This window comes from Vulpes vulpes, chromosome 15 (assembly GCF_048418805.1).
Source record: "Vulpes vulpes isolate BD-2025 chromosome 15, VulVul3, whole genome shotgun sequence".
Classification (NCBI taxonomy): Eukaryota; Metazoa; Chordata; class Mammalia; order Carnivora; family Canidae; genus Vulpes; species Vulpes vulpes.
In genome coordinates, this window is record NC_132794.1 from 80,912,625 (window position 1) to 80,930,653 (window position 18,029).

General features: G+C 40.7%; 1 protein-coding gene across 3 annotated transcripts; it reads left to right on the forward strand.

Moving 5' to 3' along the window:
• Nucleotides 1–2,612: 2,612 nt before the first annotated feature.
• On the forward strand, nucleotides 2,613–7,361 carry ZNF32 (zinc finger protein 32). 3 transcript variants are annotated; one of them, XM_025990175.2, is made up of 3 exons: nucleotides 2,613–2,714; nucleotides 5,024–5,163; nucleotides 6,379–7,361. In XM_025990175.2, the coding sequence occupies exons 2-3, from the start codon at nucleotides 5,094–5,096 to the stop codon at nucleotides 7,170–7,172; spliced, it is 864 nt and encodes a 287-aa protein (XP_025845960.1). In that variant the 5' UTR covers nucleotides 2,613–2,714; nucleotides 5,024–5,093; the 3' UTR covers nucleotides 7,173–7,361. The 3 variants fall into 3 exon arrangements, with proteins under 3 accessions (XP_025845960.1, XP_025845976.1, XP_025845985.1); XM_025990191.2 differs by having other exon boundaries at nucleotides 6,421–7,361; XM_025990200.2 differs by lacking the exon at nucleotides 2,613–2,714 and having other exon boundaries at nucleotides 5,029–5,167; nucleotides 6,421–7,361.
• Nucleotides 7,362–18,029: the final 10,668 nt, after the last annotated feature.

Sequence of the window (18,029 nt, forward strand, 5' to 3'; positions counted from 1 at the left end):
AATGTCCTGTTTCACCTGGCATTTTAAAAAGATTAATAGCAAATCTGAGTATTTTTTCTTTAATCCTATTTTTTCTTTTGTGAGTTGCTGTACGTTGCCAAACTTCTATTGAAATGTTTTTATATGTTATCTTTAAATATGAAAGTTACTAATATTTTCCCAACTTATCATATGTTAACCTCGTAAATGGTGTTGACACACATAAGTGTTGGATTTTAATACACTAAAATCCAGCAATCTTATTCTTTACTGTTTCTACCTTTGTTACCATGGTTAGGAAAGCCTTTCCTATGCTAAGATTATAAAAATATTAAGGCATACATTCTTCCGGGCCTTTTGTAGATCTGGGTTTTACATTTTACATTTAATCCATTTGGAGGCTAGTTTGGCTATAGTAAGGTAAACATTTAACTTTATTTCTTTCCCAAATGGTTGTTAGCCTTTTGTCATAACACCATTTATTGCATTATCTGTCCTTGCCTAGTGTTTTGAAATGCAGGCAAGTTGGGGGAATAATTCTTCAGCAATTTTTCAAATCTATCCTACTGATACCATCACCCTGCTTCCCCACCTCCTGTTGAGTGTGGGCCTTAAGCTGCTCGTAGTAGTTGAAGACTGGGTCCCATTTAGGATTGGGGTGAAGACTGCTAGGTGTCTGTCTAGGGAGCAATAGGTCTCATCAACTCCAGGCCTAACTGCTTTCTCCCCCATTTCCATTCAATATGCCCACTTTCCTGAGACTCCTTAAGAGAATTTATGCAGATTTGTGTGAGAAAAATAACTACAAGTCCCCTTTTACAGCCACTGTTTTCCACCAAAGCTTTGTCATCTACTTTCACCGTGTGATCTAAAACTTGTCCTAACATCCACAGCTGATCCTGACCTCAACAGAACCAATATGCCCAGAGTGATTTCTAGGAGCCTGGTGCTGCTTATCAGCTGGAGAAATGACTCCTGGGTTTTTGGGAGGTGAGCCCTACTGACACAGCCTTGGGAGAGAAGCAAGCAGAGACACTCATACAGCAAACACAAGGATTGGCCTTTACTATGTGCTTCCTGAGCTTTGAAATGATAAAAGTGTCTGGATGTTCAGCAAGGAAAGAGAGAGAGAGGAGTGATTGTGCCCCATCCCCTGGTGCCCTATCCCTTTCTCTCCCTGACTCTCCCTAACAAACAAACAGAGGAGGCATCACAGAGAACTCCTCAGTGGTGCTAAGGGGACTTTTAGGAGAGGCGTATCAGTCATAGTAATGACTACCATTTAAGAACCAACTTATTACACTCTGTATACTCTGTGAAATTAATTTTTTGTTCTGTTTTGCTTAACAGATAAGTGGCTGTGGGGTAGAGGACAAGGATATAGCAAGAGGTAAGTTTGGTGTATGAAGCCCTCCATTCAAGAGGGCAAACCAGTGTCCAAATGGGAGTTCTGGAGCAGGGAGCCTGAAGAGCACAGTGAGCAAGAGAGCTCCAGGGAAAAGGAAAAGGAATGGCGATTCTAAGGAGGAGGGAGCCCCAGGCAACAGCAGCCTCAGTCATCAGGAACTTTAAAGCCATTCTTCTGCGTCCAAAATTTTCTCTTGAGGAGAGGTCAGGATCTTATAAAAGTACATTTGAAGAGGCTTAGGGCATCTTTAGAGAACCTTTATCTCACAGATGCTCAAAAGCAATCTTACCCCTAGAAGTATCACACAACGGAGACTAAGGACTTCACTGCCTGTGTTTGAGTGGCACTTCAGAGACGCCCCATAAAAAAAGAGCTCTGGCACCACGTGCTGAGTGATTATCAGAGCTCACAATTCCTCCAAGTTTCAATCACATCTCCAGTTAAGAAATCTAATTTGCTACCCTAGAAAATACTGTTTTCTCTCCATAATTCATAGAGTACATGAAGAACGGTTTTTCTGGGTTCACTCACGTACCTGCCTTTGCTCTGAAGGAACAGAATGAGGGTTGCCTGGCCTGAACCCTGGCTCTCCCGAGAAACTCACCTGGTGCCTGTTCTGCCACTTAAGCATAGCCTGGCCTCCCCACCGGGGTAAGAAGCCTATCCAGAGCCCTGCAGCTAGTCCATGGTGGAGCTGCCAAGTATCTTACTAAAGAGATCTGAAAGGAGTAACTCTACACCGGACAAAAGTATCCTCCTCCCAGACCCTCGAAATTCTCCGGTTGTGTCAAATTCTTCCCCCACAGTCTCTGCTTGAAAGATCTGCTCCTAGCTTCAGAGCCCAAACTGCAAAACATCTAGTCTTTGCTCATGCAGCAGCTCAGTACAAAGCCCTTAAGCACCCAAGGCTTTTCTCTCCACAAGACTTTGTTTCCTTCCTCGAAACACTGCAAGAACCCCGAATTCCCGATTTCCTAGCCCAGCTGACTGCTTTCCTAGACTGCTATGCCAGGCATAGCTAAACTGAGCCGCTGCGTAGCGCCCTCACTCTCGGAACTAGGCAGGTAGATCAGACGCCTCTGCCCAGAGGCCCAAGGGGACCTGCCTGAGGGCCCCGCCCCGTCGCGACCTTCCGAGCCCCAGCGGCAGGGCGCGCCGCCGGACTACGTTTCCCACAGTGCTCCGAGACGCCGGGACGCCCAAGGCCCGGGACCCGGCGGGCGGGCTCACGCGCAGCCTCCTGGGAGTTGTAGTTCGGTCCGCTCGCGCCGGCGCTGCGGTGGGCTCGGCGCTGGCCTTTGTCTGTCTGCGGGCGCGCGCCGCTGCGGTGAGTGAGGCCGCGGGCCGGGTCAGTGCGCCCGGGCAAGGCGGGGCCGCGTGGGCGGGCCGTCGCCCCCGGGCCCTACGCGGCCCCGAGCAGGCCGGGCGGCCTGAACCCCGAGGGAGGCCCCCCGCGAGGGGAGAGGCGTGCGGCCCGCGGAGAAGGGTCCAGCACGCAGGGCGGGCCGGGGGTCCTGAGGCGGGAGGGGAGGGTGTGCCCGCGGGAGCAGGGGCCACCCGACCGCCGCTCCGCAGGACAGAGCATGGGTGAAGGCCCCGCACCCTGGAGACGCGGGAGGGGGAGGCCACAGGCAGGTGTGCGCAGGGGCCTGCAGTGAGGATTTGACCTCACGGCCTGGGGAAAATACTGCCTCTCCAGGGGCGGGGATGGGAGAGAAGACATTTGTCAGGGTGGAGAATGGGAGAAAGGACAAAATGGATTCAGATGTGAATCACCCCTACCCTCATCTCCTAAACCTGAGACTGTCGCCCAAGAGGTTCCAGAGACAGCAAAGTTTACCTCCTCTGCTAGGGCTCTCCTGAGGACACTCAGCTTTAGGCCTTCAGTCTGTAGGTCCTATCAGAGATCCTTCACATTTGGTTCTTTGATTCTCCCAAGAGTTACCTGATATGACAGTGTTGTTAACCTGTTTAGTTCCTGAGGAAATAGAGCCAGGGCTGTTTGGTTACTTGTCCAAGGCTGTATGGGGGTAGGGGAGAAGTCAAGACAAGAATCCAAGGCTCTTACGGCCTAATTCTGAATCTTTACAAAGGATAAATAACCTTTCTGGTAGGAAAAGCAATTTTCTATTAATAAAGCCACTTCTCCAAAATCTTCAGGAGATTATTTCCTCAGATTTGTGACCTAGGGAGAAAAATAAAATAATCTCCCTTTATTAACCAAGGCAGTTCCTGAGACACAGCTGAGCTTTTACTTGTTGGAAGATCTCATAGCATGTGGAGAGGCAGAGCTATAAATTCTACCCACTAGTTCTGACCAAACTAGTTGCTGGATTTCCCAGGGACAGAGTCCAACCTGAGGCACCAGGTTTTGTGCACTTTCCAGGGACTCTTGATGGATATGCAGTTGTTGAGCTGTAACACCCTGAACTAGCAAATGAATGTCCTATAGCATTCTGGTACCCTCATAAAAGATTCCTTTTTAGTTTCTACTCCAAATTGGAGCTGAGGCCTCCAAATACAACTTTAAAATGCTTCTCCAGTCAAAACAAATGTAGCATAATATATAGTTGTCAAGACCAGGTGCTCAGGTTAACAAAACAAGAATTGTAATTATTTGTAATTATTTACTATTTCAGTAAATCAGGAGGCCAGCATTTTGATGAGATATATTGGAGGGAATATGCAGTGAACCACTGCATAAAGTACAGATTTAGTAATTTGGGTCATAAAGTAAGGGGGAAAAAAAAGATAGATAATATGGAGCAAGAGGATTCCTAGGATCTTGAAGAGTAGTAAAGTCTGGTCAAGCACTGTTATATTCTGTTCCATTTTATAAAAGTTCTCACCAGCTCTTTAGTGAAACTAGAGACCTGTCTAGTGTAAAGGCGTAGACTTTGGATCTCGAAAGTCTTGAATTTGATCCTTTGTCCACCCTGGACTCCTTATTGGCTCTGAGAATTTGGGCAGGTTATTTATCCTAGTTGGAGTGCCTTGGGCTTGGTTTTGAGAGTCTAAAGTAGGTCTTCCTCTTCCAAGAATTGACAAGTATTTACACTTAGAATTGGTATTCTCATATCTTGAAGAATAGGAGAGGGGTGGATCTGGATCTGGAATCTCCTAAATAATGTTAAAAGGTAAAAACATATGAGATCTCTTGCTTTGTCCTTATAACTTAGGGGGAACTGGAGGGGAGAGCTAGAGCCATTTTCATCTTAGAACAAATCATGAAGGCTGAAATGTTTTTTTTTTAGATGCTGAATTCCTTTCAAGGCTTGAAGGATGAAAGAGTAGGTGGTTAGGTGGGGGAAGAAAGTGGGAAATCCCAATCACATGCCAAGGCTAAAGTACAAACAAGAGTGACCATTATCTTGGGATTGGCAGGAAGAGATATATATGTTTTCTGCTTCCCCACCTCATGTTTCCACTGTGACTCATTTATGTGTGGTCATGGTACTTTTTGGCCAACTTTGCAGTTACATTATAAGTGATTACATCACGCCAATCCAGATTTCCTCCATTTACTCCTACCCCAAACTGCAGCTCCTGTTGACTTTATGCTTCTCACCTATTAATTCTCCTGCCCTTATCTGTTATTTTTGTTGTTCTGTTTTTTGTTTGTTTTTTCCTTTTCAGGTGTTCAAGAATAGCCCATGGAAGAACCATATGAAGAGGTGGTGATTAAGGTCATACAGCAGGCGTGGACATGTTTGGATTTCCAACAGCTACCCTGCTGGATTGTCATGGAAGATATGCTCAGAATGTAGCATTTTTCAGTGAGTGAGTCGGTTGATTGCTGAGATGACCTCAAATGACAATATTCAGTGTTCCTGTACTCAAGCACTGGTCAGCAGGCTGAGGAAGTAGAGGAGACATTCCTTTAGAGGAGTTAACTAATCCTGGGGGCTACAGGGAAGGCCTGCAAGCCAGAATTAGAAATAACATTAGAAATAGCAAGAAAATGATCTTGATATGGAGGTAGTTTTGAGGTAGTCTCTGAAAAAAATGAATAAGCAGCTTTATATCTCCACACAATCACTGAATAAGGGGTAAGGCAAGAGAACAAGGAGAAAATCTTCCTAAGATGACTCCAAGAAAACTGTTAATAGTGATAAATGGACCCATAATAAAGTGCAGTAAGAGACTCAGATGTAGAGCAGTATGGAAAACACTGTCGGCATCTGCATAGGAAATATTTGAGAATAACTTCCAAGCCAAAATTGATTTCAGTTCCACTGTAGCTTAGTAGACTGAAATAGCATGGATATTAAGGGGGACATTTCCTTGGATTAGATTCTATAATTTTCCTACTTTGATCTAAGATATCAGACAAATTATTTAACTTCCTTTAGCTCCAGGCTCTTCATCTGTAAAATGGGACAATAAACTACCTTGCAGGGTTACTGGAACTAGAGATAATAGATGTAATGTATCAAAGATTCTGATACATATTTTCTGATATCATGGTGCTTACTTGTCAGGACAACAGATTGGTGCAGAGATAGATTTCTCATGTATTGGTCTCTTCAGGCCCCAGTATCTAATTTTACAGTTTTTCTTAATATAATGCCTCCAAAATTTTAAAGCTTTCAGCCCTACACAACCTGGATCCATACCTGTTTTGGAGTCAGATAAAACTTGGGTATGGGGCTCTAATTGATCCTATGTAGTTTTCTTAATTTTTCTGAGCCTGTTTTCTTATCTACAAAATGGAGATAATCATGTCTACCTTACCAGATTCTTTGGGAGGCTAAATTAAACTAAATTTAGAGGCAGAATACTACTGTGGATCATGCCTGCATTTGAATATCAACTCTACACTTAACTAGTTGCAAGATCTGTGACAACCTCCCTATGCTTTCATTTCTTTAGCTGTAGCACTCTCATAGGATTGTTTTCAGGATTAAATTATCTATGCAAAATTCATAGTATAATGTCTGGCACATAATAAGCATTCAAAGCATTGTTTCTTTTTTCCCTATTCTTCTCAGCATATTGGTGCATCTTACATGACTTCCCTCTCATTTTACCAGATGTGATGACAGAAGCCCACCACAAATATGATCACTCTGAGGCCACAGGATCCTCAAGCTGGGATTTCCAGAATTCTTTCAGAAGAGAGAAGCTGGAACAAAAATCCCCAGATTCTAAGACACTACAGGAAGATTCACCTGGAGTGAGACAGAGGGTCTATGAGTGTCAGGAATGTGGAAAATCCTTCAGGCAAAAAGGTAGTCTAACCTTGCATGAGAGAATCCACACTGGTCAAAAACCCTTTGAGTGTACCCATTGTGGAAAAAGCTTCAGGGCCAAAGGCAATCTTGTTACACATCAGCGAATACACACAGGAGAAAAGCCCTATCAGTGCAAGGAGTGTGGGAAAAGCTTTAGTCAACGAGGTAGTCTGGCCGTTCATGAAAGACTCCACACTGGACAGAAACCCTATGAATGTGCTATTTGTCAGAGAAGCTTCAGAAATCAAAGTAACCTTGCTGTTCATAGAAGAGTTCACAGTGGTGAAAAGCCCTATAGATGTGATCAGTGTGGAAAAGCCTTCAGTCAGAAAGGAAGCTTAATTGTTCACATCAGAGTCCACACAGGCCTGAAACCCTATGCCTGCACACAGTGCAGGAAGAGTTTCCACACCAGGGGCAATTGTATCCTGCATGGCAAAATCCACACAGGAGAGACACCCTATCTGTGTGGCCAGTGTGGGAAAAGCTTCACTCAAAGAGGGAGTCTGGCCGTGCACCAGCGAAGCTGCTCACAAAGACTCACCCTTTGACCACTCTCTTCAAAGGAAGTTTTCTTTATGAATTAAAAGTACAAAATCCTCAGATCAAGCAACCTATCCAATTCTATGGAATGAATGGAGACTCTTTCACAAAGACCATGATTGGGTAGGGCAAACTGACTTTTCCCTTTCCCCCCAAATAAGTATGAAAAATAAATGTCTTGTTTATTATCATTATCACATATGTTTCATAATTTGTCAGTTTATTTTGACCTAAGTTCCCAAAGTACCTCCATTAATCTAGTGCATACTTGGGAGATTGTTCTGTGTATAACATATAAATTTTAAATTTGTAAGTTGACACCATTAAATAGATCAGCTCTTATGAATCCAAAGTCTTCTCTTTACATATCCAAATCAATCTTGTATTGGATTCAAGACCTCTGGGAAGATATTCATCCCAAAACACTTGATAGCAAATCTTTATCATCTAGAGAGGTAAATTATATCAAAGGTCTTTGGACACAGAAATGCTTTAGAAATACTATGGCTTTGAATAGTAATATAATATTGGCCCCGAAGATACCCTGATACCATTTGAAGATGTATACAAGAATGTTCATATCATCCCAATTCATAATAGTCATAAACTGGACAAAACCCAATATCCAACAATACATAAAGTAGTATATTATAATATGTTCATATAATGAAATAGGACTCAACAGTAAAAAATAACAAATGATACATGAAATAATATGGGAGAATCTCAAAGCTTTATGTTGAATGAAAGAACACACATACACACACCAGGAAAAACTAATTAATAGAATAGAACTAATAGATTCAGCTAGTGGCCAACTATGGGAGGAAGAAACTGGGTAAGGACTTGAAAATGGCACAAAGCAACTTTATAGAGTGAAAACATTCTCTATACCTTATTTCAGGTGGTGGATGCTTGGGTCTGTACAATTATCAAGATTCACTAAGCTCAATATCTACAGTCTGCACTTTTTTTTTCTGTAAAGCATACTTCAGTAACAATAAGGCAGCTTAAAAATACTACACACAAGTTCTTTAACACTTAACTCATGAAGAGATGGGGGGGTCTGTCACCTCCCCTTGAGTTTGGGTAGGGTTGTGACTGCTTCAAGCACAAAAAACAACTGATGCTACATGATTTCCAAGAATAGGTCTGAAGAGCTCTTTAAAGGTGTGAAAGTTTCTGCATGATTCTCTTGAGACACATACTCTGAAGAAAACCAGCTGCCATGTAAAAAGTCTATCTTAAGGCCACTATGATGGACAAGCTGCATATACATGCTCCAGTTGACAACTTCAGCTGAGCTCCCCACAGACAGGCAGCATCAACTACCAGCCATGTGAGTGAGTTATTGTAGATGTCCAGCCAAGTGCAACCTTCAGGTGACTGGAGCCCCATATGACATCTGACCAAAACTGTATGAGAGCCCTAAGTAAGCCTTCCCAAATTCCTAACAGACAAAATCATTAGAGAAATCAAAAGTTATGGTTTTATACCACTAAATATTTAGATTATTTATTATACAGCAATAATAGAACATTTTCTAAAAGGATAAGATACTGTGAAAAGAAAAGGAAAAATCTGGAAGAACAACTTGAGATTTACTTACTGATTAAACCAAAACAGGAAATTATGATTCATAATTCATCAGAAAACAAGATTTAAAAGTAAACATTTCTTTTGACAAAACAGAAGGCAAAGTATAGATTAATTAACCCAGATACAAGTTACAACATGAAAAAGTAAATGCTGGTCTCCAGCAATCCTGCACTGTAAGAAATTTATTGGATAGATAGATACTCAGTAACAATGAGGCAGTTTAAAAACATTTCCCATAAATTCTTCAACACTAATCTCATGAAGAGATGGAGGTCTTTTTCACCTCTGGGTAAGCTTGTGACTGCTTCAGACACACACACACACACACACACACACACACACACAAACAACTAATGGCACATGACTCACATGACTTCCAAGAATAGATCTGAAGAGCTCTAAAGGTGTGAAAAGTTTCTGCATTAAGTACACACATATCTATATATAGACATCTTAGAATCCTGGTTCTGCAGAAAAGAAATGAGTAAATAAAGAGTAAATAGATTAGAAAATATAAAAGATCTTTTATAATGTTCTTTTTTTAAGATTTTATTTATTCATGAGAGACACAGAGAAGCAGATACAGGCAGAGGGAGAAGCAGGCTCCCTGTGGAGATCCTGATGTGGGACTCAGTCCCAGGACCCCAGGATCACACTCTGAGCCAAAGGCAGACATTCAACCACTGAGCCACCCAGGTGCCCCTAAAATGTTCTCTTTATACATATGTTATTAAATTTCTTTGAAGATTGCTGGCTGCTTCTATTATAGTAATAACAAAAGAGAATACCAGATTAAGAGGACAATGTAGGAAGATCCTGGATTCACCTCTTCACACATAAACCTAATCTACAGCTACCTATGAAACAATTTCCTCTGGGGGGAAAGAAAAAAAACAACTAGAAACTCACTGAGTGACTCCAACAGATAACACAAATAAGAAAAAACACACTGAAGCTGGTAGGAGAAGTGGAGACAATTGCCGTAAATCCTACCCTTGGTGCAGCAACCCACATTCAGGAGGGAACCCACAACCGCAGCTTCTTTCTGAGGAGCAAAGACTTTGAGCCCCAAACTGGGTACTCCAACTTTTAAGACTTGAGACATGTGTCCCCAAAACATCTGGCTTTGAAAACCAACAGGACTCACATTCAGGAGACCCACAAGGCAAGACTAGAGTGAACTGAAAAACAGCTCTTAAAGGGCTCTCACGTTTAGACTTTTCCCCGGGACCAGCATGGAAGCAGCCAATCCAGAAGCATTCAGATTTCCGGTGAAAGAACCTTATTTTCTTAAAGTGATGGCCTGAGGCACAGGCATCTAATTTAACACACACCTAGGGGCTTTGCATTTCCAGGTATGGAAAATGGCTGGCACCATCTTTCCATTCTCCCTCTGCCTCACTTCAGCCCACTGGTGTCTCCCAGAAAAGAGCTTATAGCTTCCTCTGGCATACCAATTATTGCAGCTGTGGCCCAGGTGGACAACTCTAGTTGCCTGGCTCTGGTAGCCAGTGGGGCTTATGCTCATGGGTCCAAAGGACTGTAACCAATGGAGAAATAAGTTCACTGGCTCCCACCCTCAGGGCACAACAAGAGACAACAGACCAAGGCACTCAGTCTCTCTATGAAAGAGCCCTATTAGCTTATCTTCATAGATGTGGCCTGAAGGGCAGTATTCTAATTAAACATATAGGTAAGAGCACACTATAATTCTCTCCAGAGACCTCAGAGGGCAGTCATTATCTTCATTCTCCCTCTGCTGTGCTCCATAGCACCAGTATTTCCCAGAGAAAGCATGTCTCTGGTATGCTGGGTTTTATGGGTACAACCCAGAGGACACCCTTTGAATTGTCTTTCTCTAGTGGCCAATAGGGCTTGAATTCTTGTAACCCAGGGGATTGTTACAAACAAAGAGACAGTTCTTGGCTGGCCACCAACCCTAAGGCACTGTGCAGAGAGGAAATTGAAACACCCCCCTAGTCTTTCTGGGAAAGAGATCTATTTGCTTGTCCTGGAACATCAGCCTGAGGGGCAGGCTTCTGGTTTTGCACACAACTAAGTGCCTACTGAGATACACTAAGAGATGGGTGCTAGTGGATGCCATGTTCATGCTCTCTGCCTCACTCCAGATCCCTGGTATCTCCCAGAAGGAAACTTGTATACTCACCTGGCACCTAAATATAAGTGACTGCCTGACACCCAGGAGACACTTCTAGAACATCTAGCTTTGGTGACCAGTGGGACTTACACTTGTGGCCCCATAGGACTATGTATATTTGCAAAAGTTAGAAGCTACTGCCTGAGCTGAACCTAAGTGCTGCTTGATATCCTACCCTTTGGGACACTGACAGGTCTTAGCACATCCTCTGCTAGTAGGAGGCACTAAAATAAAATAAGCTGCTTGGACAATCATGAAGGCTTGAGAGGTAACCAAGAGTTAGGGCAAGGTTTGCATGATAAGGCTCATCTACTACACAAGTCTACTTCATCAAGACTGGGAAAGGTGACTATTTTATCCAGCACATAAAAACCAACACAGAAAGAAGGAAAATGAAGAAATAGGGGAATATGTTCCAAATGAAAGAACAAGATAAATACTTCATAGATGTGGCCTGAAGGGCAGTATTCTTTTTCCCTTCAGGGGAAAAGTCCTTAATGAAATGGTGATAAGTGAGTTACCTGATAGGGAGTTCAAAATAATGGTCATACAGATACTCACTGAACTTGGGAGAACGCATGAACACAGTGAGAACTTCAAAAAAGGTATAGATAATATAAGAAGGAACCAAATAGAAGTCATAGAGATGAAGAATACAAGAAGTGAATCGAGAAATATTGTAGAAGGACGACTGGGTGGCTCAGCAGTTGAGTGTCTACCTTTGGCTCAGGGCATGATCCCAGGGTTCTGGGATCAAGTCCTGTATCAGACTCCCTGCAAGGAGCCTGCTTCTCCCTCTGCCTGTGTCCTGTGTCTCTGCCTCTCTCAATTTCTCTCTCTCTCTCTCTCTCTCTCTCTCTCTCTCATAAATAAATAAATAAAATCTTTTTTAAAAAGAAAAATATTGTAGAGGGGTTAAATAATGAAGCAGAAGAAAGACTCAGTGAACTTGAAAACAGGGCAGTAGAACTTACCCAGTCAAAGCATCAAAAAAAGAAGAATAAAAAACACTGAAAGTACCTTAAGGGACTTATGGGACAACATCATGTGGACCAACATTCACATTATAGGGGTTCTACAAGGAGAACAAAAATAGGCAATTTACTGGAAGAAGAAATGTCTAGAAACTTCCTTAATCTAGGGAAGGTAACATATCCAGAACATATCCAGGAATCCCAGAGTTCCAAATAAAATGAACCCCAAAAGACAACAAAATGCTTTATAATTAAAGGGTCAAAAATAAAAGACAAGGAAAGAATCCTAAAAGCAAAAAGACAAAAACAACATCTTACGTGCAAGGAACCCCCCCCCCATAAAGGTATCAGCAGAAACTTTGTATGTCAAAGAAAGTGGCTTATATATTCAAAGTGCTGAAAGAAAAAAAAAAAACTGCCAACCAAGACTATCGTACCAGCAAAAGAAAAAAAAAGTCCTTCTTTATCCTGCAGGATAGTTTTTCAGACCAAAAAAAAAAGAGTTTTCCAGACAAGCAAAAGCTAAAGGAGTTCATTATTACTAGACCAGCCTTACAAGAAATGTTAAAGGGACTTCTTTAAGCTGAAAAAAAAGGGACACTAATTAGTAGCAGGAAAACATATGAAATTATAAATCTCACTGATAAGGTAAATAAACACATAGTAAAATCTAGAAAAATCTAATGTTGTAAATGTGGTAGATTAATCAATTATGAAGCAATTATGAAGGTTAATAGACAAAAGTAGTAAGAATAACTATAATAATTATAACTATAATAATTAGTTAAGGGATACACAAAAAAGTATAAAATGAGACATCAAAAATAAAACGTGGGGAATGAGTAAAATCCAGAGTTTTAGAATATATTCAAATTTAACTTACCAACTTAAAAGACTATTACAAATTGTTACATGCAAGCTTCAGAAAAAGAAATCTAACATACCACCGAAGAAAATAAATCATAAAGAAGAAAGCAATGGAAGATAGGAATAGAGGAACTACAAAACAGCAGAAAACAATTAACAAAATAGCAGTATGTACATCCCTATCAAATTACTTTAGGTATAAATGGACTAAATTATCTAACCAAAAGATATAGAGAGGCTGAATGGTTAAAAAACAAGACCTAGGGATGCCTGGGTGGCTCAGTGGTTGAGCATCTGCCTTTGGCTCAGGACCTGATACCAGGGTCTAGGATCAAGTCCCACATCAGGCTCCCTTAGGGGAGCCTGCTTCTCCCTCTGCCTGTATGTCTCCTTCTGTATGTCTCTCATAAATAAATAAATAAAATCTTAAAAAAAAAAAAAAAAAAGACCCAGGGTGCCCGGGTGGCTCAGTCAGTTGAATGTCTGACTCTTGGTTTCAGCTTAGGTCATATCATGGGTCATGGGATCCAGCCCATGTCAGACTTCACACTTAATGAGGAGTCTGCTTGAGAGTCTCTTCCTCTGCCCCTCCCCTCAGCTCACACACCTGCATACACACACCCTCTCTCTATAAATCAATCAACCAATCTTGAAAAAAAAAAAAGACCCATATCTATACTGCCTACAAGATACTCCAGATGTAAGGACAAACACAAACTGAAAATGAGAAGATGGAAAAAATATTTCATGCAAATGAAAATCAAATGAAAGCTGGAGTAGCTATACTTAGACAAAATAAACCTTAAAACAAATACTAAAATCAGAAACAAAGAAAGGGGTGATAAATAATGATAAAGGGGTCAATCCAACAAGAGGGTAAAACATCTGTAAATATTTATGCATCCAATGTAGGAGTGCCTAAATAAATATATAAAGCAGTGTTAACAGAAATAAAGGGAGAAACAGACAACAATGCAATAATAGGGGACTTTAATATCCCACTTAGATGATACAGACAAAATCAGTAAGGAAATATGGCTTTAAACATGTTAGACCAGATGGATTTAACAGATATATAACATATATAAGACTATGACAGATATATACAGAGCATTCCATCTAAAAGCAATAGAACACATTCGTCTCACATGTGGAACATTCTTTAGAATAGATCATATATTCGGTCACAAAGCAAACCTTAATAAGTTTAAGACTGAAATCATATCAAGATCTTTTCCAATCACAATGGCATGAAACTAGAAATCAATTACAAAAAGAAAATTCACAAATATGTGAAGATGAAACTGAACAACCAATTAGTCAAAGAAGAAATCAGAAGGGAAATTTTAAAAATACCTTATGGCAAATATAAATGAAAATAGAACATACCAAAACTTATGGGGTGCAGCCAAAGCAGTTCTATGAGAGAAGCTCATAGCAATAAATGTCTACATCAGGGAAAAAATGATCTCAAATAAACAATCTAACTTTACACATGAAGGAACTAGAAAAAGAACAAACAAAGCCCAAAGTCAGTAGAAGAAAGGACATAATAAACATCAGAGGAGAAATAAATAACATTGAGACTAAAAAGATAATAGAAAAGATAAAGGAAACTAAAAGTTTGTTCTTTAAAAAGATAAACAAAACTGACAAACCTTGGTGAGCAAAACTCACCAAGAGAAAAAGATAAGAGGATTCAAAATCAGAAATGAAGGAGGAGATATTATAACTGATACCACAAAAATGCAAAGGATCACAGAGATCTACTATGAATAATTATAGGCCAACAAATTGGACAGCTTAGAAGAACGGATAAATTTCTAGAAATACACAATCACCAAGGCTGAATTGTGAAGAAACAGAAAATCAGGGATCCCTGGGTGGCGCAGCGGTTTGGCACCTGCCTTTGGCCCAGGGCGCAATCCTGGAGACCCGGGATCGAATCCCACGTCAGGCTCCCGGTGCGTGGAGCCTGCTTCTCCCTCTGCCTGTGTCTCTGCCTCTCTCTCTCTCTCTCTCTCTCTCTCTCTCTCTCTTTCTCTGTGACTATCATAAATAAATAAAAATTAAAAAAAAAAAGAAACAGAAAATCTGAACAAACTGATTACTAGAGATTAAATCAGTAATCAAAAACCTCTTGACAAACAAAAGTCCAGGATTAGATGGTACACTGGTGAATTTTACCAAGCATTTAAAGGATAACTACAAGCCTTTCTTAAACTTTTCAAAAATTAAAAAAGGAACACTTCCAAACTCATTTTATGAAGTAAGCATTACCTTGATACCAAACCAGATAAGGAAACCACAAGAAAACTAAACTATAGGTCAATATACCTGCTGAACAAAGATACAAAAATCCTCAACAATATATTCATAAACTGAATTCACCAATACATTAAAAAATCATACACCATGATGGAGGGGATTTATTCCAGGGATGCAAGGATGGTTCGACACCCACAAATTATCAGTGTGACACACCACATTAACCAAAGGAAAGATAAAAATCCTATGATCATCTCAATACAGAAAAACATTTGACAAAATTCAATATCTGTTCATAATAAAAATTCTCAACAAAGTAGATAAGAGGAAACACACCTCAACATAATAAAGACCATATATGACAAGTCCATGGCCAATATCATACTCAAGGGTAAAAAGATGAAAGCCTTTCCTCTAAGATCAGAAATAAGACAAGGATGCCCACCATCCCCACCTTTATTCAATGTAGTAATGAAAATCCCAGCCAGAGCAATTAGGCAAGACAAAGAAATAAAAGGCATATTATTTCAAATTAGAAAGGAAAAAGCAAAACTGTCACTATTTGCAGATGACATGATCTTTATATATAGAAGACCCAGGAGTGCCCAGGTGGTTCAGTCAGTTAAACATATAGCTCTTGGGACACCTGGGTGGCTCAATGGTTGACCATCTATCTGCCTTTGGCTCAGATCATGATCCTGAGGTTCTGGGATCAAGTCCCACATGAGGGGAGCCTGCTTCTCCCTCTGCCTATGTCTCTGCCCCTCTCTCTGTGTCTCTCATGGATAAATAAATTCTTCAAAAACAAAACATACAATTCTTGATTTCAGCTGAGGTCATGATATTAGGGTTGTGAGATCCAGCCCTATGTTGGGCTCTGCATTGGGCATGGAGCCTGCTTAAGACTTTCTCTCTCTCTCCCTCTGCCCCTTCCCCACCATGCACACATTCCCTTTCTCTCTCTCTCTCTCTCTCTCTCTCTCTCTTTCTCTCTAAAAAAAGAAAACCCAAAGAATTACCAAAAAACTGTTAAAACAAATGAATTCAGTCGAGGATAGAAAATATACAAAATCTGTTGCATTTCTGTACACTAAAAACAAACTATCAGAAAGAAAAATTAAGAAAACAATCCCACTTACAATTGCATCAAAAATAATAAAATAAAATAAAAAATAATAATAATAATAAAATATCTAAAAATAAACTTTAAAAAGGGGGTGGAAAATGTGTACAATAAAAACTGTAAGACACTGATGAAAGAAATCAAATAAGAAAAATAAAAGAAAGATATTCCATGCTCATAGATGGAAGAATTAATATTGTTAAAATGTACACACTACTCAAAGCAATCTACATGTTCAATGAAATCCCTGTCAAAACTCTGATGGCATTTTTCACAGAAATAGAACAATCCTAAAATTTGTACTGAACCACAAAAGAGACCCCAAAGAGCCAAGGAAATTTTGATAAAAACAAAGCTGGAGGCAACATACTCCCTGATTTCAAACTATAATACAAGCTATCATAATCAACAGTATATATTGACATAAAAGAGACACACAGATCAATGGAACAGAAATGACAACCCAGAAATAAACCCACAATAAATTAATCTATGACAAGGGGGATTAAATGGGTGATAGGTGTCAAAAGATACAAACTCCCACTTATAAGTCACCCTGCCAAGGCACTCCCTTCACAGAGTACTCTGGAAACCTCCAACCAGAGACCCACTTCAATCCCATCCACTGGCATCCACCCATGCCAGTGTACCCCCTCTAAGTAGCACCCCATGAACCCTAGGCTCATATTCTGCCTTGGCTCCAGGTACCCTACCAAGGTGTCCCCTGTGCTGAGCACCCCAAGACACCCCAGCTTATATTCTCTTCAGCTTCAGCTGTCCTGCCAGGATACTCTGCACAGAGAACCCTAGGACTGCTTTGGTCCACACCTACTTCAGCTTCATCTGCCTTGCCAGAGTGCCCTCCATACAGAAGGCCCTACCTAAGATCCTAGCCAAAAGCAACAACCACCAAACTTGTGAGCAGGCTTTCAGATCAGTAGTAACCAAAAGAAATATAATTTGAACCCCAAAATGTGAGTCATGTATGTAACTAAATTTTATAGCAGACACATTAAAATCATTCTAAATCATTTTAATATATTTAACCTAACCTATATATCCAAAATATCATTTTGACATGTAATAATGTAAAAAAAATTGGGGGATATTTTAGTTTCTTCATACCGTGTCTTCAAAATTCAGACCAGCCTCTTTTTAACTGTTCATTAGCCGTTTATGGCTACTGTACTGTGACAGCCTCAAATGATTCAACCATGCAACTGTTAAGTCAATTCCGGCCTTGAGTTTTCCCAGCTTAGACCCAAGCAACATCATACAGTTAAAAAGTTGTTCCTGCTGTGCCCTTTCTGAATTCTTGATACAAAATCTGTTAGCAGGGGCAGCCTGGGCAGCTCAGCCATATACCGCTGCCTTCAGCCCAGGGCTTGATCCTGGAGTCCCAAAATCGATTCCCACATGGGGCTCCCTGCATGGAGCTTGCTTCTCCCTCTGCCTGTGTCTCTGCCTCTGTGTGTGTGTGTGTGTGTGTGTGTGTGTGTGTGTGTGTCTTTCATGAACAAATAAAATCTATTTAAAAAAATCTCTGAGCATAACAAAATGGTAACTAAGTTTGGGTGGCATATTATCTACCAGTAGTAACTGGGGTAACAGTCTATGAAAGTTCTATAATTTATTTAAACATTTTACTATCTCAGGTGTTTTTCTCACTTCTTTCCAGGGCTTTATTATAAACACTTCTATAGTGAGTAATACAACCTCTGTAAGCTCGTATTTCCTTGAGAGTGGCTTTTCTGGGTTAAATGGAGCACCCATTTAGATTTACATTCATGTTATCAAACTGCTCCATGCAGGGAGCCCAAAGGTGGCACTAAACTGTTGAGCCACCAGGCTGTGCCTTTTTTTCTGACAATTGTAT

What these genes read in the sequence shown, in the direction of transcription:
- ZNF32 (XM_025990175.2), top strand. Translation starts at nt 5,094, where the DNA reads ATGTTTGGATTTCCAACAGCTACCCTGCTGGATTGTCATGGAAGATAT. An exon ending in TCAGAATGTAGCATTTTTCA is followed by an intron (nt 5,164 to 6,378) that starts GTGAGTGAGTCG and finishes TATTCTTCTCAG; the next exon opens with CATATTGGTGCATCTTACAT.